Source organism: Pseudochaenichthys georgianus, chromosome 4 (genome assembly GCF_902827115.2).
Source record: "Pseudochaenichthys georgianus chromosome 4, fPseGeo1.2, whole genome shotgun sequence".
Classification (NCBI taxonomy): domain Eukaryota; kingdom Metazoa; phylum Chordata; class Actinopteri; order Perciformes; family Channichthyidae; genus Pseudochaenichthys; species Pseudochaenichthys georgianus.
In genome coordinates, this window is record NC_047506.1 from 9,323,070 (window position 1) to 9,345,540 (window position 22,471).

At 39.3% G+C, this 22,471-nt stretch overlaps 2 protein-coding genes across 3 annotated transcripts; one reads left to right on the forward strand and one right to left on the reverse strand.

The window, feature by feature from the left end:
• Window positions 1-158: 158 nt before the first annotated feature.
• Window positions 159-14,705, reverse strand: hook1 (hook microtubule-tethering protein 1). Its single transcript, XM_034080452.2, has 22 exons — window positions 14,492-14,705; window positions 10,585-10,670; window positions 10,199-10,271; window positions 9,661-9,711; window positions 8,754-8,886; window positions 8,385-8,452; window positions 7,645-7,707; window positions 7,277-7,360; window positions 5,154-5,317; window positions 4,927-5,067; window positions 4,256-4,457; window positions 3,731-3,841; window positions 3,540-3,627; window positions 3,387-3,453; window positions 3,157-3,297; window positions 2,926-3,013; window positions 2,678-2,709; window positions 2,487-2,569; window positions 2,202-2,302; window positions 1,993-2,094; window positions 1,825-1,893; window positions 159-1,741 (listed from the first exon to the last, which is right to left on the reverse strand). Exons 1-22 carry the CDS (start codon window positions 14,543-14,545, stop codon window positions 1,583-1,585), a joined length of 2,160 nt encoding a protein of 719 aa, XP_033936343.1. The 5' UTR covers window positions 14,546-14,705; the 3' UTR covers window positions 159-1,582.
• Window positions 14,706-17,066: 2,361 nt separating this feature from the next.
• LOC117445058 (E3 ubiquitin-protein ligase RNF170) lies at window positions 17,067-22,467 on the forward strand. 2 transcript variants are annotated; one of them, XM_034080453.2, is made up of 7 exons: window positions 17,067-17,218; window positions 17,960-18,063; window positions 18,719-18,830; window positions 19,329-19,434; window positions 20,392-20,465; window positions 20,558-20,668; window positions 21,712-22,465. In XM_034080453.2, exons 2-7 carry the CDS (start codon window positions 18,020-18,022, stop codon window positions 22,042-22,044), a joined length of 780 nt encoding a protein of 259 aa, XP_033936344.1. In that variant the 5' UTR covers window positions 17,067-17,218; window positions 17,960-18,019; the 3' UTR covers window positions 22,045-22,465. The 2 variants fall into 2 exon arrangements, with proteins under 2 accessions (XP_033936344.1, XP_033936345.1); XM_034080454.2 differs by lacking the exon at window positions 17,067-17,218 and having other exon boundaries at window positions 18,035-18,063; window positions 21,712-22,467.
• The last annotated feature ends 4 nt before the right edge of the window (window positions 22,468-22,471 follow it).

Sequence of the window (22,471 nt, forward strand, 5' to 3'; positions counted from 1 at the left end):
AGATAATTGCTGCATTATTTTCACACTGATGATATGGAAACCTTATTAAGAGTACACAGTCAAATGTTTAACATCAAAGTGAAAACATTTTATCCATGTTTATCATCTTTGCTCCTAAACTGAGATTGAGGCAATTTATTTATTTATAGAAAATGTATTTATTTATTTATTCACAAGAAAAACCAAACGCTTTAAATTTGAACTCTTTAAATTCCTGAATATTCATAATGCTTTCGTCACTTTTCTTGATTAACAAACATACAACAATGCACAACAGTAGTTTCTGTGCAGCGCTACGTTTGATTGTCCTCCTTATTTTCTTACACACTGCTCCTAAATCAGAACATTTCACTGCAAAACATAAAATAAAAAGCGCTTTGAAATACATCTAATGATCACAAATGGAAAAACCATCATAACAGAGTGCCTCTTTAGTATTATAGCAAACACACAGAGTGACAAGGCAATCAACCCACAGCTAACTCATGTTGAGAAACTAGTGTAGTTAAACTTAAGACCCCATAGAGGACAGCCAATAACCCAACATATCTATATTAAATATCAAAGAACACACCTGCTCCTCACTGAGCTTTTACAGACACTGAAACAGCCTGAAAACATTCATGATTAAATTGATAACTATATTTCTCAATTTACAATTTTAAGGAGCTGTATGAAAGCTTAACCTGATTCTCACATTTGGATCAGAAGCTGGTGTTAAAATCACATTTCCATTACAGCTGTACAACTTGATTTTTCACTACTGAATTAGATTTTCAAAATATTCAGTGAATACAAAGGCCTTACTTTCTTAAATCAAATCACGCTTTAGGAGTGTAGAAAATACAAGACAAATTCACCAGTCCTGGATTTCTTGTGTTTGATTTGTTGTTGCAGCACCTCAGAAGTTCATTACGTAATAAGGTTTATAATATGTTCACATCTTAACATGATGGGCTTGTTGAATTTGAGTAACGTCATAAGTGACTGACTCTTTGATGCTAAACAGCAGTTGGTGGCCAGCACCAAATATAGCAATAATCTTTTCTTGGAAGCACATTTAGTCTTTTTGCCTGTAAGCAGGATGTTGTTGCCCACTTGTAAGTATGATGGGAAAGATGTCCATACATCAACAATCATCTGAAGTCAGTTAGCATAAGCATTCAATTTACCCTTAAAAAAAACACATTCATATATCTTGGGCTTCAATTCTGAATTATATAGCTAAGCATTCATTTACATCATTCCTGTTCAAGTATACATCCTGTCAGGAGACTGAAGGCTAAATTGATTATACATAATATCATGGCAGAAGGGAAATGTGCTCCACAGGTTGGGACAGTGTGTGTAACTTGTGTGAAGTGAACACAGGTTGTGGAGTCCTCCTGCAGTACAGTACGCTAAAGTCTCGGTTAGGTGACCCCATAAGGTTTTGTCTGATAATGAAGTGCTCATTGATCGTTCGTGACCTCCTCCCGAGCGCTGAGAGCAGATGTGTTTAAGGTCACTTGAGTGCTCACTGTTGGGAGTGAGAGTATTCTTCTGTTTGACTTAAGGTGAGACGTTTGGCTCTATGACACGGTTACTTGGAGGTAGCAGCCGGCACGCTGATGGAGAGCGGCCGGCGGGGAGCGTTTGAGACCTGCCGCTGCTGCGACAAGAACGACTGTCCGGGGGTCAACACGGAGGAGGTGCAGCCGCCGAGACGGGCCTCCATCGCCAGCTTCTGAAAGCCCAGACTCTGAATGACAACAAAAAAGAAATGTAAGTGTCAATAATGGCATAAAAAGGCAGGAGCAACCAGGTCATCTGAATTAGTTTCACCTTGTTGTACCACGCAGTGACAATCAGCTTCTCCTCGTACTCTCTCAGTTTGGCCTGCTCACACAGACGCTACAGAGGCAAAGCAATCCAACAGGAATTAGGTTTGGATCCCATGTCCTTTATAAACATATTGTATATTCACAGACAAGGAGTCAAAAACATATTTACTTCCAGGTTGAGAATCTGTTTGTCCCGATCGGCCAACTGGTTCCTCAGAGCCTGGATCTCAGCGGTGGCTGGATTAAGCTTTGGATCCAGTGCTCTTATAACCTACACAAACAACGATTTGAAGCCACATTAATTTATTTGACTCGAGGAATAAGACGTTAAAACAAAATACACAAATAATAGAGAAATTATATTATCTTATCACTCACATTGCGAGCTTTCTCCAGGTACATCTTGTACCTCTCTTCCATGGCCCTCATGTCATCGTCCTTCTTCTTCAGAGCAGCCATCAGCTCATCCAGCTTCAGGGCTTTGAGGCAAGAAAGACATTATAAAGTTTCCCTTCAGTCACATTGTGCATATTTCTGGGGGAAATAGCGCTCTGCTCATGAGAAGAGAGAGACTCTGACTACAGAATAGGTTATATGTTCCACTCTAGAGGTTGCGGTAGTGGCAACATGTTGGAATTATCAGGGGAAATATTTTTGACTTACAATTCTGAGTGTTGTCAGGCTGCAGGTCCTCCAGCAGCTCTTTCTTCTTCATGATTTCGTCCTGAGCCTCGTTCAGTTGGACCCTGAGGAAACAAACAGTTTCTTTACCTCCCTCTACTGGAGAACATGTATATTCATTTGATTTCTCAACTTTTCTTTAAGAGTTGACACTTTTCATATTTCAAACTTACATGTGGGCATCAAGTTTCCGTTTCAGGTTTGACTGAAAAAAAGAATGAAAAGAGAATGGATTAAAAAGCTTTTTCATAAAATCAATTCATTGCAAAATAAACACATTAGCAAAAATGACCTCTAAATTATGTAAACATTTTGAGGGAAAACATAAACTAATGTAATTTCTTTACATGCTGCCATCCCAGCACTAAGTCTGAACAGCCTAATAAGATGAACTCAGTGGGACTCTCTCTCTCTCACTCACATCATCAGGTTTGGCTGCCTGACTCTGCAGAGCCCTCTGGAGGTCCTCCACCTGCTGCTGCAGCTCACTCATCCGCTCTCCACTCAATCTGCAGATCACCGTGAAGAGGAGGGAAATATAAAACAAGAATACGTTTATAAACACCCAAAACGAAAAACAGCCAAAAGTCAATGACTATAAAGGTAAAAAAAAGCTTGCTGCTGATTTATGAAGACTTGTAAAACGCTTAACCTGTTCTCAGTGTCCAGTTCACTGCGTGTCTTATGAGCCTCCTCCAGCTGGGCCTGCAGTGCAGAGATCTTCTCCCCCTCAAGTTCCTCCTGCTGCACTCTCAGCATCTTGTTCTCGTGCTGCAGCCTGATGAACTTCTCTCTGAACAACAATACACACAAGGTCAATCATCACACAGCACACTGAGGAAGGGATAAAGAATTCTGCATGGTTGAAAACGCATCATTTACCTGTACTCTATGGGTATTAATTCAGCTGCCAGGTTTTCATGGCTGGGGCTGGAAGAAGGAAGAATCCCTGCATAGAGAAAGTATGTGTGCTTTAGAATAAAAAAGGGGCAAAGCAGCGTCATTCCTGTCAGATTTAACATTGCAGCGAGATACCTGCTTGTGAGAGCTGGACCTGCTGAGCCTGAGTGCATCGCAGCTCCTCGTTGGTCTCCTTCAGAGAGTCCCTCTCTATGATGGTCCTCTAATGGACGGGAATAGAAGTTCAAACCACAGAGTTCGTAACAGCAAAAGAAAATAAAGCCCTCTTGATGATTGTTCCGGACACATTTCCAAAGCTGCCTCACCTCTTTTTCCTTCATCACAGTTTCGTGCTTTTCTTCTAATTTCTTCATCTCGTAGGCCAGGTTGTCTGCTCGCCGCGACTCTTCAGACAACTTCCTGTGTAGCTCTTGGACCTGACGAACAGCAAGTGAAAACATATGTAAACAAATAAAACAATATGCAGCGGAAACAGCCACGCTAAGATTTGAACCATCTAGAATTGCTGTCATCCCCCTCATGATCTCCAATACACATAATAAGATAAAACAACAGTTTTGTTTTCAGGTTGATTATTATGTATCAAGATAACAAAATAATTAACTTGGGAAGTCCAGTTAGCTACAAACATTTTTAAAGCACTGTGGCTCTTGGCTCCCGCACTTTACTAATAAATGCAATATATATATATATATATATATATAATAATTACAATCTGTCTCCCTGCTGTTCATTTTAAATCCTGTGTGCTGTATGAGATGTATAGCATATGGAGTTAGGTGGCTGTAGGGTGGAGTTTCCCATTAGTTCCCAGCCATGCTTTGCCTCACCTGTCTCTTGTACGTCTCCAGCTGTGCGCGGGCAGCGTTGGCCTTGCGCAGCTCTTCCTCCAAGCTGACCGTGTTTTGCATGTAGGTCATGTTATTTTCCTCCAGCAGCTTCATCTGCCTCTTCAGATCTCCAAGATTCTCCAGCTTACGTTTGTATGTGTCCACTGAGGCCTCCAGCATCACCACCCGATCTGAGCAGTTCCTACAACATATGAATACAAAATAAATGCATTCAATTTAAAAAAGGCTACCAATAAATCGCTAATTACAACTACTTCCGAAAGAATCATTTTCAACCTTTAATCCCTGTTTTTGACTCGGCAAATGAATACATGCTACAATGTAGTAATATACCTTTAACAGTTCATTGTTGTTTTTTTGGAGTATTACATTGATGTTGCTTTTCTGGTTTCATTTGTTTGTCCACAACATTTAAAGCAATTTATCGGATGATTTTTGTTCAAGCCAAACAAAACATGAGCTAATTTCACTGATTAGCACACACTCAACCAGGCGAGAAAGGCTAATCAGTGAAATCCTGAGTGGCCTTCTTTCCAGCGCACTAGCACAGGACTGATCTGTGTTTTTTGCCGCTCCTTGAGGAAAAATCAGTTTATTACATTGCTTAAAAAAGACTTGTTTGACACCCCCCCCCCCCCAAAGAAACAAACCTCAGAACGTCCAGTTCATCCTTCAGTGCTCGAGACTCTTCTGCCAGGCTGGTGAGGTCGTCATTGCGGTGCTGAACCTCGATCAGCTGCTTCTCCAACTCTTCACAGTGGATCCTGTAGTCATCCTTAGCCGCCTCCAGCCTAAACAGATGCAAATTCTCATACATGTTCAGACTTTACAACCCTCACGAGGTTCCTGCAGCACACTTTGGCAGAAGGTGACCCACCTGAAGGTCTCCTCCTGCAGCGTCTCCAACAGTTGCTGCAGCTGGCTGTGTTTCCTTCCTGAGGGGGTGCTGGGGTCATCGAATGTGTCCAGCTGATTGGCTCGGTCTGTTAGGACATCATTCTCAGCCAATAAGCTGTTCCGTTCCTCTTGAAGAACAGCCACCTGTCCAGGTACAACACTGTTTAGAGCCACTCTCACAAAAGTTATACAATTTTGAAGTGAATTAAATATACAAACAAAACATAAATGTATGTCAAGTCAGCAGAAAGTACATGTTACGGTTTCTTTGCTCAATTATTTCATGCAAAGCTGTAAAGTTACATCTGAGCATCAAAAGACAGACCCCCTTCATTACAGGCATCTCTCCTCCTCTCCCAGCTGTAAGCAAACAGTTAACCATGCTGGAAGCAGAGCACAGACAAAGTTTCCTTTAAGCAAACATGTTAATACCAGTTAATACACGGTTAGTTAGTTTGACTTCTCACCCATCATTTCACTGACGTGTACCGTTTTAGCACCAGATTATTGGTCCATGTTAACGTGTTGTTGTTTAAACATCCTGCAGACAACATGTCTACAAACTGGAGAAAAACCACCTCATTGGTCAGAGCCTACATTAGACAATACTTTTTTAACTATATCTATATATAATTGATCAAATTAATAGTATAATAAAAATATCTTATGGTTTTCTAATATATGAATACATTGTATGCAGCATAACATAATAAGATCATATAAAGCACTACATTTGATGAAACCTTTCACACATGTGAAAAAACAACAACAGCCTTTTTTCAATATTAAATGAGAGAAAATGATAACAGAATATCGTGATTATCATTTACAAAAGCTTTAATCTAAAAGTTTTAAAATAAAGAATATTGAATAATCACCCATTTTTATTTATATCATCATTGTCTAATCCTATGAACTACTTTAAGTCCCACATAAAACAACCTTCATAAAATGTCACACTGCTTTTATGAAAAGATGACAAGTGGTTATTCCATCAGACAGATGTTCTTTGGTAAATTACAGAAAGAAACCAAGAAGACAGACACGGTGTGAGTCGTCATCCTGATGAGCCGTCTGTTAGCGGAGTTAGAGTAAACATTTGAGCAGCTGGTTTTTAGACGGGTTTAGTTTTTGCTGAAAGGTCGGCCATGTTGGACTTACCTTTCTGCAGCGAGAGAGGAGCAACACTGGTGACAAAACAAATCAATCTGTCGAGAGTCCAGTAAACAGTTGATCAGTGCCTGTGCTCCATGGAGTCTGTACAGTGGTGAGGGGGGGGGGCTCTAGCAGTGGCTCGCTGCCACAGAGGGGCCAGCAGAGCCCAGACTCTGAGCCCACAGTCCTTCTGCCACAGCAGCTCCAGACAATGGACCAAGCATTACAGCACATTACACAACGCCTGTTTATACAGTACCGCTGGCCTGCATGCATGTAGACATGAAGCTCTGAAAGTCAGTTAAGCCATAGACAAGTACTAAGACCAGAACATGGTTGTGATATATGTTTTCCTTTAGAAACACTAAAGGTGTTTGCAGGGTTTTATCCTACAGGAACTAAAATACCAGGGTCGTAAGTTACGGTAGTCAAAATATAGAAATGTTTTGTTTGTTAGTGATCAATGACTTTATTTTTCACAGGAGGCTTTCACCAGCAGCCTCTGCATGCTAGCAAAGTATCACATTAGTACCAGCTTAATAGAATGATTTTAAGAACACCAAATGACTTACTTAAAAGATTTGTGTTCGTTTATAAAATGTGAGATTGTCAGAATTCATTTCCATGAGGCTGTTTGCAGCAGACAGATCTCAGGTAATGAACTTGGAATTGTATATTCATCACAACTATAGTAAAGCTCAAGCTTCATGCAAAGTTTATGTTACGTTCACTCTAATCTGGATTACCATAAATGGCCAGGTTTACGTATAATCTTCTTTGTGAATTTAGTGTTGCGCGAAATATGACCAATGCATTTTAGTCATGTACTTAACACAAGGTACATTTCCCATAATGTTTCTCATCCTAGAAAAGTAAATGTCTAATTTAAATCAACATTTAATAATCCCTTGTTTCCTTAAAGAGAGGGTGTCAAAGAGTTGTATTCACCTGCATGTCCAGGTCCTGACAGCGCTGGGCTAATGCTTCCTTGTCCGCTAAAAGTTCAGTGAGTTCCTCTAGGGCTTTTTTCAGCTGGAAACATGAAGGAAAGCAGAATATAGACAACAGCCAATTTAGTAAGACAACATCAAATTACTTACCTGGGAAAATGTACACATTACTTGCTAATTAAAAAGGGATATATGGATATAATCAATACACTAATGTTAGAATGCAATGTTAACATGAACTTGAGGGATTCTTATTCTTATTAAGTATAGTATGTACATGGTACATATTCACTTAGTTAAAATAAATGACACAGTATAAAGTACAGACTGTGTAAAGGCAAAAAAGATAATAATAAAAATACAAACCTGATGATCCAAGTCCCCGGACAGTTCGGCTCCAAACGGGGCTGTGCTCTCTCTGCTCATGAGCTGGAGAGGAAAAAGGTCAGTGGGTTTATGGATCATAGATTCATTTGAATAGCTTCAAAGCCTACATATATTGTACCCAAATACAAACATAATCAATGCCCTCCTTCAACAAATACTGCTGCTGAAGTTAATTAAAAAACACATCAAATAAATGATTTTTAAAAAAAAAACGTTTTACATCTTTGACATCTCTAATCTGATTATGGGAGAAACTTGGTATAAAAAGAATAGTTTGGATTTTTTTTAAGTGGGGTTGTATGAGGTCCTTCGTCAGTGTAACCAAAGTCATTCAATAGGACAAACAACTAATTGATCGAGGCAGTGGTACACGAGCAACTCTGTGTTCTCTCATTAAAGTGAAATGAATGATTTTGTCAATAGAGTCTGCTGGCTTTGAATTGTAAATTAATTGCATTTATAAAGTGGTTTATCTTCTCTTTGCTTACACCAAAAGCACTTTAACAATGTACACACATTTAAGGTAAAGCAGTGAGAATATTCTAAGATTTGTTTAGGTTTCTAAAATAAGTTTTGACCATTGCTTTCCTCCCATTATGGGTTTCCTTTAACTGGGGGCATGACTATGTCCATCTGCTGTAGGTATTTCTCTGACTAGGTGAAAGTACCTCACACACCCCTATTGAAACATTAGAAGCAGCCCTTTAAGACAGACTGACCTCCTGGATGGCTGTCATCACAACGTGCTGCACAGACTCCTCCAGGGTCATGATGATCTGAATGTATTCTGTCGACAGAATGATAGAATCAAATACTACACACACACATCGACTACATTGTTTTTTAATTTTCAGCACTTGTGCCCCACTTGCAAATGTAACACTGACGTCATTGATTTCCCAGATAGGCTGCCTGAAGGGCTCTGCCTTTGTCAGAGGCTTGGCAGGGCAATAATTAAACAGTGTTCCTCTGACAGGCCCTGATTTAACAGATTTTGATGGCACTATTCCCTTCCTTTGTTCTCTGTTCACCAAATGTTTGCTGTAAATATGTCTGTGTCTAATTGTAACAGAGAAGCAGCCACACACCTTGTTTACGCTCACATCTGACAGCACAGCCCAATACGAGCTGCAGCAGCCTCCCCAGCTCTTTGGGGTCTGAGTGCTCTGCCACCAGGGCCACGTCTGGCACCAGGAACACTGCGATCTCCTGGCCTAAGACCTGACGGCACAGAGTCAGAAAACAGTGAGCAAAACGGCATTGATTCTATCAGCTTAAACCTGCAAACAGCTGTGTGAGTAGTTATGCTACAACTGGGAGAATGAATGGATAACATAAATCAGTTGTGTGTGGAAAAAACGGAGTGGATAAAGAAATGGCTGAGCTTCAGTACTCCATTGTGGATGTTCTGAGTGCCAGGCTTAAACGACTTGAAGCTCGCTTTGATCTCAATTGCACAATGGGCTCATGGGGTTTAGCGCTACGTAAACAGTGTGCAGTACAAATCCCACAAGAAGTGAATGAACACACAAGAGTCTGATTCTCTCAATCATCTAATGTGCAAACACTAAGGGATATTGTGCATGTGCTAGTGTGTTCATTTTGTTAACTCAATATGTTCTTCAACTATGTTTTTAATCTTTATAATTCATACAAAAAAATATAATCTCTTTTTTTTTAGTTGATAAATAGAGGAGAAGGAATATTCTGGAATATTTTATCCCCCAAAGAAATAAGGTCTACAGCTACTTATTCAACTTAATGTTCACAGTGACAGCAGGGCTTGAGAGGAAAAACGAAGGTGATATTTTAACTAGAGTAGATTTACTGATGACCAAAACTTGACTGAAAAACTAAACGGGACTAAAAACAATAAAATATAAGACTTTCATTTGACAAATAACTAAGGAAAATACTAAATAAAAAAAATAAATGATGAAATTCAAACTTTTTCAAATTTAATATTGAAATATTGTGTACATGAACACGACCTACCTCATTATAATAATCAACGATCATCTGAAGAATCTTCTTCAGGTTGTTCATCTGAGAACGCACACAATATCGTAAACTTAGTTTAGTCACACTCACAACACAGATTCACTTCAAACAGAAGTAATGTTCATGCCATTCCAAAACCATGATTTTTGATATATGTGCAAGAAAATATGCATTTTTGAAAGCAGATGTTTTGATTTGTCAGCAGTTTCCTTATCTGGCATGCCAAAATGTCTAAGGGCAGTGATACAGTCACAGCCAAACAGATGGCAGAGAGAATGGCATGCATTTAATTTCCAAACTACATTACATATAGCTGACCAATTTGGACAAACATACATGAAAGCATTTCCCCAGAGCAGTCAGAGAGCAGGGTCAGAGTGCTAAGCCGGGAGCAGCACCAGCGCAGGAAGGCAGTGTCAAGGACAGTTAAGCAGGGTTGAAGCAAACAGAGGATTTTGCACACGGGGTTCAAGCAAAGCATGAAGAGAAAAGTGAGAGAGAGCAGAGGATGGGGAAGACACCACTCCTTTACCTTCAGTCTCCAGTTGTCCTCAACATCTGGTTTGATACGAAGGAGCCATCCGTCAGTGAACCATGATGGGTCTCTGCAGCACACAGGAGGGGAACAGTTCACAGGTCAGCCGTTCAAGGTCAAATGAATCTGGATGATACTCAATATTTACTTTATATCTACTTTCTTTCACTTAAGCAAACTACTTCCTGCATTCTCAAAATATTCATACAGGAATGTTGTTTCATTCAGCTGTGTGTTACACATGTAGCTGGACAGTAACAGACAGTAAGGCATATGTACCGTAGCTTTGGCTACAATAGAACTTTATGTTGAACAGAGGTGGTGAACTTAAAAACAATCTGTTGTTGTTGATTTTCTGTGTGTGTGTGCATGTGGTGACTTACATTTGATGCAGTGCTTGTGATATGGCCACTCCTGTGGTCAGCTCCCCCACTGCTGTGCAGGGTGCAGGAGTGTTGAAGGTCTGCAGCTGAGAAGCATAAACACAGCATCACAGGAAGAACGGGTAAACAATCCATGGAGAGAACAGCGAATAAAACATTGCTATGGAGGCAGTGACATGCTGCTGCCCACTGCATTATTTCCAAGCCATCACTGGAGCGTGTCTTCACAAAACTGCAGATGTGTAGAGATGGTACTACCTATATTCAAACCCTGAAGAGGAGAGAATGAATAAAGGAGAGAGGAGATAGTGCCAGTCAGGTTAGGACAAAGGCTTCCCCTCTTAAGTGAAGATGTAAATAATTAAGGTAGCAGACATGGTGTGAGGCATGGGTGTCAAACTCAAGGCCCAGGGGCCAAATCCGGCCCGCGACCTAATCTCATGTGGCCCGCAAGAGCTTGCAAAGAATGTAATATACAATACAATACAATACAATACAATACAATACAATACAATAGGTGTAATTGTTGAATATTTACTTTCAATTAATTGCCCTAGACTTCTGCTTTCAGACGTAGTTATTTAGAAAGATATGACCTGGGGCCTCATTTATAACGCCGTGCGTAGGATTCACGTGGGAAGGTTGCTTACGTAGTAGAAATCCAAAAAATAGGTACAGAAATTTGTCGATTCACCAAACATTGCGTACCGGCAAGGAAAGTGTGTACAGCACTTCCTACGCCGGTTTCCCTTTATAAATCACAATCGACTCGAAATGTGACTTTTGCGGGCTTCACGTAACGCCCATATTTGCCTATAAATAGTCAAAGAAACGCCCATTAATTAATTAATTAATTCATTTTGACTGACTTTATGAAGAAGATCGCAGGAAATGACGACAGAACAGCTAAAAAAGACATCTCACACCGTGTCAGATTTTGGTTATTTTTGGGAGGTCGAGATAAATCATATTGTTTGGTGGATGCCGTTTGAACCAGAGTAGCAGCAGGGAGGTCGGATCGTCACCAAAATAAATAAATAAGTGGTCCGAAAAAGGTTAATGACAAAAAAAATACACATAGCCTTCCTCAGGCAGTGTGTTTGTACCGGGGACAGGAGACACCCCCTTGATGAGAAACTGTAAGAAATGATCGGGGAATCCCTCCGGAGTGGAGTCATGACGACTGGATCTGAATTATGTTTTCGTATTGGTTTGTGTCCCAGCTGTCGATCAGCTGTGCGCAGCGTCTCCACTGCAGCCTGTGCATCTCAACCCCCCCTCCCCGCAGCAACTCTATATCCACCAGTTAGAGGAAATACAACTAATGTGTTGTGTTATATTAGCTGTACAATTTACCACATATGGTGTTCTTAGTTTCCATACCTCCTGTGTTTTATGAGCGACTTATCAAGTCAAGCAAACGGCATAACATGATTAAACATGGTAGTATATAAAACCATGCTCGTACAGCCTATAGAAATGCAAAACCGCATCATTTATGAGAAAATATTTCATAACATTAACACAACATATTCGAGGTGGTTTTAAATAACATATACGTATTTATTTATTTCTCCAAGTTATGTTTTTGTGTGCACTGAGGAGTCTCAAACAGGCGTTTGTTTCATCATTTTAAGATTGGCTTTAATAAATGAATTCTTTGTATATGATAAATGAGAGGTAACATTTTATTTATGGTATTATTTCCACATATTTCTCTCCATTCTTCCTTCTGCCAACGGTGTCGCAGTTTCTCGTATCTCCCGTTTTTGTGCTTAGTGCGTACGCATGGGTTAGAGTTTGCGTCATAGACTGTATATATAAAGGTTTGCGTGGAGGACCGCATGTTTTCCCGTCAAGTTAGTATTTTATAAATCGCAAACATTGCGTAGAAACTTGCGTACGTCATTTTTTGAGCGTATATCCCTTTATAAATGAGGCCCCAGAACTGATAATAATCCAATGCAGGGCCAACAATGTAATATAATACATTATTTAATATATATTATATATTTACATATGTATATTATTTATATATAATTAAAATTACAACCGGTCCTTTGAGTGCAACCATAATGCTGATGTGGCCTGGGATGTGTATGACATAAAGTACATTTTTATTGGACACAAATGTGCTTTTCCACATGACACCCAGTAGACTAACTTAACACTTAAAAGGTCCCTCTAATTTCCTTAAATCAGAAGAATCAGAAACAGGATTATTGCCAGGTAGGTTCGCACATACTAGGATTTTGACTTGATGTCATGGTGCATACATAACATAAAATACAAGAAATCTAATATAAAACACAAAATCTTTTACACCGTAATACAATAAAATACAGTTAAATAGTAATACAAATTAAATAAAGCAGTAATTTATATGGAAATAGAATGCTATGAATGAATTTTAGAATATAAACTATGAAATGTGAAATAAGAATATGTGCATCTAGGAGTATGAACATTGTGTGCGTTCATATAATGCACGTGGTGTGATGTGGCAGAGGATCTGCCAAAAAGATCTGTGTCAAACTGCCATAAACATTATTTTTTCTTACACTGGTTGAAATCTTTTAACCAGCTTCAGTCTTGGTCACCACCACCAGATATGTATTCATTTTCAGAACGCTAACCCTTTAAATGTGTTCACATAATGCCAAATACAAACATTTAATTATTTATTGTATACTTATTAGCAACAACATCGTTTTTGGAAGCATGTATTGGGTGCAGGAAAGTATAAAAACATATCTGTGATAACATGTCTCAGTCTTGTGGGAAAAAGTAGAAAATCCAAGTTGTATTCCATATCTCTAGATATAGAGTCCGATACAATATAAGGCATTGTTTGATGTTGTAATGTCAGTGAGATGGGGGGGAGAGTAGTTTTGAGGGCTTTAAAGGAGGCATTTTGAGTGTCTGTGTTTTGGAAACACAAATGTTAAGGTTTAACCAAAGTAGACATAAAAAAAACTCACATCCTTGCCAAAAGTCATGCCTCTTAAGCAAAGCCAAAATGGTAAACACTTTTAGAATTAAAAAGCCTAATATTTCCCTGTGAGGAACAGTAGGCCTATAGGGTTTAATCTGACCTCCTACTTAAATTGTAAGACTTGTCCACTGTTTGTCAACAAGGTAACTGAAGTGGATTAGACATAGCAGACAGTCACCTCTGTGGAAACATTGGTATAACTGCCTTTTTTAATTTATATTTGAGTGTTGTATGTTTTGTAATAATGGACCAAGAGTCTCTTTAAATAAAGAAGATGATGATGATGATGATGATGATGATGATGATGATGATGATGATGATGATGATGGCCACGGGATTTAGATGTCAGATACTGCTGGCATGAGATCTAACAAGACAACCAACACACTGTTGGTTCCACCATGAAGAGGGACAGGTGCAGCACGCTAGCTACACAAACGAAGGACACTTAACTACTGCTAGTATTAGCTTCATGTAATCACTTACACAAGGTCAACAAAACAGCAACATTGAACAAATATCTCTCAGTCAATTGGATTAACTCTAAATACGGCGAGGATCGACTAAACTAAAAGGACAGTGTTGTTTTTGTCCCTTTAACTTTAGATTTATTAGCCTGCAGTACCAGCTCTTGTCGTTACTATGCCGGTGGGCTGACACTGTTGCCACGGAGACTTTAATTAAATAACGGCTGCAACTGAAGCTGATTTCAGTAATAACGATTTTGCTTAGCGACAATAAACGACTATCTGCTCGTTTGTAATTTGACTCTTTTTCTCTCGGTTTGTAAAGAGTGTTTTCGCTGACACCCCCACCACCTACAAACAGGTGAATCGCTCCCATGGTTTCCTTGTATCAGCTGGTACATTCACATAACGCTATTAGCTGAACATGTCATTTTATACAACTCACCCATATTGCGAGGCTCTCGGTCAGTGCCATTTTATACTCGTCCGATTGTTCCATTTTAGCTTAAAAGCTAAAGTATTTTCCTCCACCTGTCAGCAAAGCTCTTCCGCTCCTTTCCTCTGCATTTGACCTCACCTGCTGCCAAGAGGTAGCGCTCTTACGCTAAACACGTAAACTTGACAGCCACTATGGAAGTGCTGTCCGTAAAATAACGTAAGACGTACGCGAATGGCGCCGTTTACTTATGTGCAGGCTCTTACTTGAGATCAAGGGAGGGAAATACAAGACGTAACCAATCAGCGTTGAGATTTGGGGAGATTGACAGCAGTTAAACCTCGCTATAGCCAATCAGTGAGTTGGATCTGTGATTAAACACGCCTCCATTTTCTGGCCAAAATCAAATCATTTTTGATCCGTGTAACTATGAAATGGCTAACCCTCATAATTGATGGATTATAGATGTAGAGAGTTTGAGGGATCAAACACACGGTAATAGAATTCAGTTCAATGTTATTTATTTTTCTATTAATATAGGTATTAGTTTTTGTTTTTCTTGTGCTTTGAGCTTACAACTATTGCCAATCCTCAAACTGCCACTGTACCTCTACTAAACGCTATATACTGTATATTTATACATTAGCTACAATCAAATTTTAAATTCAATCATTAACTGAATACATTATATATAGCGTATCTATACATGTTTATTATTTCAAATAATTACTTTATTTATATTTTATCTGAGTATATTTCAGCCCTATAGTTCACAGTAATTAGAATTATTATAGGTTTAAAATACAGATTTTTCTTTCACTTGTGTCATTTACCTTTTTTATTTATATATTTAGTCAGTAGTACACTACTACATGAACAAACACAATTATGTTGTCCCTAGTCCCAGTGCAAAACATAAGAAAGAATGAGTTATCATGATAAAAACAACAAGATACCAAAACAGGTACAAAACAAGATGCAAGCCACGGTTTGAAGGACTACATGACCTCACCCATATTGCCAACATCAATAATAATCCTGCACAGACAGTTTTGCAGGTATAGCATAGAGGTGGATATTGAATACAAAATGTTAATCCCTTTCAACCCTCATTTTATTGTCCACATTAACTCGAAATAGAAAGTGTTTCTCTTTAATAAACCTTCTTTCAGACAGCCACTTAAAGCTTGGCAGCATGCCAACTGTTCTATGAATATTAATTCATTCTGCATGAATATAATAAACCTGCTCACTCATTTATATATCTCATGAGCGTGTCTATGATTATAATTTAAGGGCTACATTGTGTTATACATAATAACTCACTCATGTCCTGTCTGCTGCTCTCTGAGCCACACAATGAACGTTTCCAACAAAGCTTGAGGAAGATGAGACTCATAAGAGGCTTCTCAATAGTCAAATTTCCCCTCCTCGACTCCTCGACTCCTCGGTCCTCCGGTAGTGACCCGGAAATGAATTTCAGCGCGCCATTTTGAAGGACGTCTCATTTCTCTAAATGCACACCGAGGACCGAGGATCGAGCGTCGAGGAGGCTCTCTGGAGGAGCTATAACCGAGGATACACTGATGGTTCCTCCACGGCTCCTCCGCGGATGCATTTCCGGGAACGGTGGAGGCGTGACACACGGCCGGACTTATCTCAGCCAATGACAGCTCTGCATGCATCCCCTGGATATTATTTTAGAAACTGCTCTCATCGCAACGCGATGTTTACAGTGAGAACAGCTGTGAGGTCCTGCAGAAAGCAGAGCAGTGTGTAAAATAAATATCACTCAGTATAACAGACCTACTCTCTTTATTTGCTTTAGTTTAGTAGATATATACAAACAAAGAGTCGATATTTTTCTAAGAACATTTAGTGCTTCACATACTAAAATACACAACGGCTGTAGCCTGATTATGCTTTAGGAGCTTAGGTGTGTATGGTACAGTGTGTAGGTGTGTGTGTGTGTGTGTGTGTGTGTGTGTGTGTGTGTGTGTGTGTGTGTGTGTGTGTGTGTGTGTGTGTGTGTGGTACAGTGTGTAGGTATGTCCTGTACAGTGTGTAGGTGTGTGTGTGGTACAGTGTGTGCGCAGATGCGGCGGACAGACAGGTCTCAGTTGGTTTGGTGTCCTCTGCTTACTTTTAATACTTGCAAATACAACTTTTGGCCCGTAATTTCAATTCCCCATTTCAGCGACCAGAGAGAGAGGGGGGGGGGGGGGGGGGGGGTATATCGGATATATCCAGTCTCTGATTGTGTTACGTTATTATGAGAGTGCTCTCATACTTTAAATTGCATATATTTATATAAATATATTTGTGTGTGTGTGTCCGCATCTGTAGCCTGTTATTGTCTCATTATACCGCACTCTCAATGAATTCAAGGTAAATATGTGGGGGAACAATGTTCAGCTGATCTAACAGAGATTATAAAATATGACAAAACACTCGACAGCTGATGCAGCTGTTGCCACGTAATAATGAACGGACGTCGCTTTAATATGACCGCTCAGAGGAGAGGAGTTCTCCTTTCTTTAAACGTCTGCTGCTTCCCCTCCTCGGTCCTCCGCTCGCATCTCCTGTGGGCGGGACTAAATCTCGAGGAGGGGAGTCGAGGAGGGGAAATTTGAGTATTGAGAAGCCTCTATAGACTTATCAGTGATGGCTGCTATTTTTAGATGACCTGAACCACATTGACACTTCCACCCTCCCTGCTTTAGCTCCTGGAGTGAGGTGAAGAGCCTGTGTACATATTTGTCTGGATATTTCTGCAATGGCTGTCATGCTGAATTATGTGAAGGTTATTTCACATTTTCACTCCCCGTCAGATATCTTTCTTATCTTTAAGTCAAAGCAAATGTATTATAGTCCTTTTAATTACTGCTTTATTGCTCAGTCATTTTGATTCACCTTTACTTTACTGATATTAAAATAATGTGAATAGTTCAGCTTCTGAAAACAGAAATCTACCTTTACCACAGTGGGTTTATGAGCGTTCCGCTTGTTGCTGGGTTGATTATCAACTGCTGAGTGTCTCTACAACCCTCGATGGAGTACGGTGTAAATGTCAGGGACATTTAAATGCATTTCACAACCAAAAGTTTATGGTAAGAGAGGAATTATGGGAAGCGGGTTGTTGTGTAAACTTTGGGTCAATGATTAGCAAAGTCAGATCTAACCTACTTCAACAAAGCCTGGCTTTGATCTAGTCATGTGACCCCAAATAGTTTGCTTCTGACCAGACTGGAGGTGGGAGCTTTTCTTTTTGAATATCTAAGGAATTAATACTTTAAAACTAAAAGTTAGACAGGCTATTCTAACATTTCACAAGTGTTCTTCTGGGAATAGAACAACTTCACAAACCACTGCTGTATTCATCTGACTGCATTACTGCTCTTGTAAAGCAGGAAGACTCAGACAGCCGCTCATTGGAGGGTGTAGTTAATCATTAACAGGCAGCTTTATTTTCTGCAGTGATGCTGCCAGACAGCACTTCACTTCCTTCCAGGAGACAGTGACTAACTGTCAGCTGCTATGTCTGGCTCAACCATGCACCCCTACCACAGCTCTCAATCCAGGTGAGTCCCATCTACAATTATGATTGTGATTGTTATCACAGAACACAAGTGGAGATGTAATTCGCAAGATGTACTTCAATGATAATTCAGATTTTAGTTTTAGGCAAACTTCAGTTTCAGTTCATCTGATGTGTAATTTACTAGACTAAAAACAGCATGTGCATCATTCAAGAGTTTTTAAATAATTGTTTAAGGGCTCCACAAAATATAAAACTAGACATGTTTTAGACCTGAGCAAACTATGTAAAAGGTCTTCTTGCTTTACAAAAATAATGACAGTATTGATTCTGTTTATCTGACTCCATTTCATAAAGTAATTACTGTAATCACTGTTCACTGATCATGATAAAAGCCAGATTGTGATGCCAAAGATGTTTATGATGCCTGGTGAAATTAAAGATAGAATTGTTGCTTAGTTTAATTTGACAATTTACATTACAATGCTCATTTTGACTTTCCATCTTAAACAACAATGCTGATGCAACATAGTATCTTATCTGAAAACTGCTGCAGTCAGAGCATAAGCATGATCTGTCATCCAAAAGAGCTGCGTGCAGTCATACTTCACAAATCTCAAATCATTAGTTTTGAGCCTTCTCACTATGCAATATTTCAGGCGTCTTTATCACTGTCACCATGTTGTGTCACGTTGCAGTCTGGACCGTCTCTCCTCTGAAGGTCCGGCGGGTAACGGCCACCTCCGGTCATCCAGATCTCTGTTGAGCACACCAGAGCAGCCAGCGTTACAGTTAATGTGCCACCATAAGGTGAGAACTTACATACACACTGTGAGCACACACACATGAAGCTGATGATATGCAAGTTCTTCAATCTTGAACTGTTGGTACATTCAGTTTTTGTATTAATGTTTTTAACAAATATTGATCACGGCCCGGGAAAAGCATACAGGCAATAAACAATATATTACTGTAAGGCACTCCTGTTTGATTATTATTATTGCTTTATTTATTAGGGTCAGATATGGAGAGAGATGCTGCCAACAAATGATTATAATCTAACGTTTTATAGCCCAAGATCTGTCATTCACTATAATTCTCTAAACATGTATTTTGTAGCTATAATAATTTTCTTTATGTAATCTATAAGAATACTTAATTTGGCCATAAAGTCTTTTAGCTTTCTCAACTCTTTTGTTGCTTCAACTTCCTTGTTTTTTTAATTGTTCCTACTTCTATTTTCCTGTTTTCCACCTGTCATGTCTTAACATATTTCTGCCTTCTTCTCTTGTCTTCTCATCTCTTTAGGAATCTACACAGTCATGCCCATCCATTAGCAGAGACTCACATTGTCCAGTGTGTTTGCAGACGGCCAGTTTCCCAGTCCAGACAAACTGCGGCCATTTGTTCTGCGGTACGAGATTCAATGCACACTTAAACACACACATTGACACACAGGTATTAGAGCAGCCAAGTTTATTCATTTGTGTATTTGTTCACTCTCACATTTGCTTACCTGTTACACCATGCGTTGTATCTCTGTTGATTCATTGGCTGAGCAGTGTGGCATCAGTGAGTCTCAGATCTTGAGGCCTGTCTGTTTGAATTACAATAATAAAGTGTTGCCACGCTTTTCCAATGCTGCCTCTCACCTGACAGCTTTACTCAAATCACTCTTAAAGTTGTAAGGTTATATAAGATGGAGTGTGGCATGTCATCCCAAACAAACACGTTCACTTAGCTGTTAACATATGTGCATCAGTGAACATCAAATGCAGATCTCTAAATTCAAAATGTTGATTTTGTAGCATCAAAGTATAGTATTGAGAAGGGTGCACTTATAAGTACATTCTTACCAAATACAGGCGATTCTGGGCAGTCTTATGTCCAGTTTATACACATTGTATGAACAAGGGTACAATACATGTGTTATAGTTTAAAACTTAAAAGATAGAGAGATGTGTGTGTGACTTAATTGCAACTCAAACACACAAATAAAAAAAAAAAGTCTAAAAAAAGCATTCGATTTCTAAGATAAAGCAATCTTTACTGAGAGATGGCTGTCAGTCTTAACAACCTTTGATAGATTATAAAGATGTTTTTATTCCAGCACCTTTACCATAATATACTGTGGACACCTAACACAGGTGTGACCTACTTACCTGTGTCTCAACCCAGCCTTTTATACATACTCTTTTTTAACCCTTTGATCGCCCAATCACTTCGCCTGTTATCATTTACAGTGACACAATGTAACTTCATTGCGTGAGTGTCATGCCTGCATCCGAGTATCATCACATTTCACCAGAATAATCCAACATAGAACACATGTTTAATAAGTGAATGAGTATTTGTTTATGTGACTCTGCAGCTCCCTGTCTGATCGCTTATTGGAGACATGGGTCCTGGTTGGATGCAATAAGCTGCCCTCTCTGCAGACAGAAGGTACATGATGCATATTCAGAATACAAGAGTGAAGATTGAATACAACGGACATTGACGTGAAAATAAAATAAAATGTTGTTTTGATTTCCCAGGTCAGCGTGCTTTGTAATCTGTTTAACGAGAGTCGATCAGACAGTCAGTCAAAGGAAGTTCTTGGGGAAATCACAGACTACAACAAACGCTATTCTGGAGCCCCAAGAAGGGTCAGTATTTTTAACTTGTTTCTAACATTTTCTTAAAGCTTTTTCACAGCTTGTTTGCCTATTCTAAACCCTTTATGTGTGTCTGTACCGGGCGGTGCACTTTTTTCTCTTACATGCTTTAATTTATTAGATTAGATTAGTCTCATGAGAAAGTTTATATTTCTTCCAACGTTTCCTCTTATAACGGCTTGGTAACAGGAGGACCATTATGCAACCTCAGGGATTTATTGCCTAACAATGCCAGACAAAGGAGGCTAATAAACTGGCATTGCCACGCCTTGTTGCCCTACCTCGTATCAGCGTCTTTGTTCCTTTCTTATTAAAATACAAGCACAAAGGGTTTCCCACATGGATATCATTTAGTTTTATATTAAAAAACAACCAACAAAGCTATGTGGTTATATGCTAATAGAGGGTGTACTATTACACTGTATGAACATCACTATTTACAGGAACTTATAAAAGAAAGCTGAGTGACAGTAGAAATATATCCATCACAATTAGATTCTCATTAGTTCCTTTTTAACCCATTTCCGCTGCTAAAATGTTGATTTCCTTTGATGGAAGTGGTTAAGCAAAAACCTGAAGACATTTTCAAAATAGGTCAAGCCTTTTGGCTGAAAAGTATATTTTCCTTCTCATACTAAATTAGTTAATGGGTTCATGTGATTACTGTTTCTTCTATATATTTCATTGTATTTTGAGAAACATTCTATATGTGACAAACAATAAATATAGTAAGATAATAAAAAGACTATCACAATAAAGTGAAGACCACAATCAAGTATTTGATATCTATGAAGGCACAATAAGAACAGAAATATATATATTTTTCATGTAATCCAAAAGGTTTGTGGTTGTAACGTTAGATACTTGCTCTAAGTATGTCTGTACCAGATTACAATACTTTAAACCAATCAGAACAAATGTTGTGGCATTTTTCCTTATACTGTATAGTCTTACCTTAAAACTATGTAGAACTTTATATCATTTTGCATGTTTATGTCTTACATGTTTTCCCATCTGCTCGCTGACCCCTGCAGGTCACAGACTACCTGTGTGACGCGCCTCTTCTCCTGCAACTGCTGACCAGAAGCCTGGGCACCATGGGAGGACTGGTGTGGTTGTTTTTCTTCAGGGTGGCCCTGTGCTGTGTGGGGACCGTGGTGTCCATCTCCTACCCTCCTCTGGACCCCGTCTCCTCCTCATCATCAGCCAATCCCCTGGGAACAGACCCCTCCCTGTGTGGACTGCTGGGGGTCCTCGATGACCTGGTGGTGGTCATCCTGCTGCTGATCTGCGTTATCAACATCAACCAGCACATGGCGCCAGAGAGAGGAGGACAGTCTGCTACAAGCTCACAAGGAGTAATGTAGACAGACGCTGCTGGAGGTTCAGTGGGAGCTGTTTGACTTTCATTGGATTTCTTCCTTCTTTATCTATCTGACGCAAGAATATTGACAACAGCACGGCGCGCAGCAGTCGTGGACTCGGCTGATTGTAAAGTGTTTACAGAGCCTATTCAAGAGCAATGTCTGTAATGATCGAGGCCTTGACCCGGGATGAGATAATTAATCAATATTAAATAGGCAAAATATTCTGTTTAAAATCGCAGTTTTATCTTTTATTTTATTTAGCTTTAGTCATTGATCTAAATGTGCAGCAATGTTGGCTCTTTGTTTAAGAATCAGGCTAAAGATTCACTGTAATGCCGGAAATATTACGATATGTAAATACATAATATTGTGAGTTTTTTTGTGTAAATAAAGAATATTTATGTGTTTTTTTAAACAAATTCAACAC

What these genes read in the sequence shown, in the direction of transcription:
- LOC117445058 (XM_034080453.2), top strand. Translation starts at nt 18,020, where the DNA reads ATGTCTGGCTCAACCATGCACCCCTACCACAGCTCTCAATCCAG. An exon ending in AGTTAATGTGCCACCATAAG is followed by an intron (nt 18,831 to 19,328) that starts GTGAGAACTTAC and finishes TCATCTCTTTAG; the next exon opens with GAATCTACACAGTCATGCCC. An exon ending in ATTCTGGAGCCCCAAGAAGG is followed by an intron (nt 20,669 to 21,711) that starts GTCAGTATTTTT and finishes TGACCCCTGCAG; the next exon opens with GTCACAGACTACCTGTGTGA.
- hook1 (XM_034080452.2), bottom strand. Translation starts at nt 14,545, where the DNA reads ATGGAACAATCGGACGAGTATAAAATGGCACTGACCGAGAGCCTCGCA. An exon ending in GTCAGGACCTGGACATGCAG is followed by an intron (nt 5,318 to 7,276) that starts GTGAATACAACT and finishes GTACCTGGACAG; the next exon opens with GTGGCTGTTCTTCAAGAGGA. An exon ending in CTGTGATGAAGGAAAAAGAG is followed by an intron (nt 3,628 to 3,730) that starts GTGAGGCAGCTT and finishes CCCGTCCATTAG; the next exon opens with AGGACCATCATAGAGAGGGA.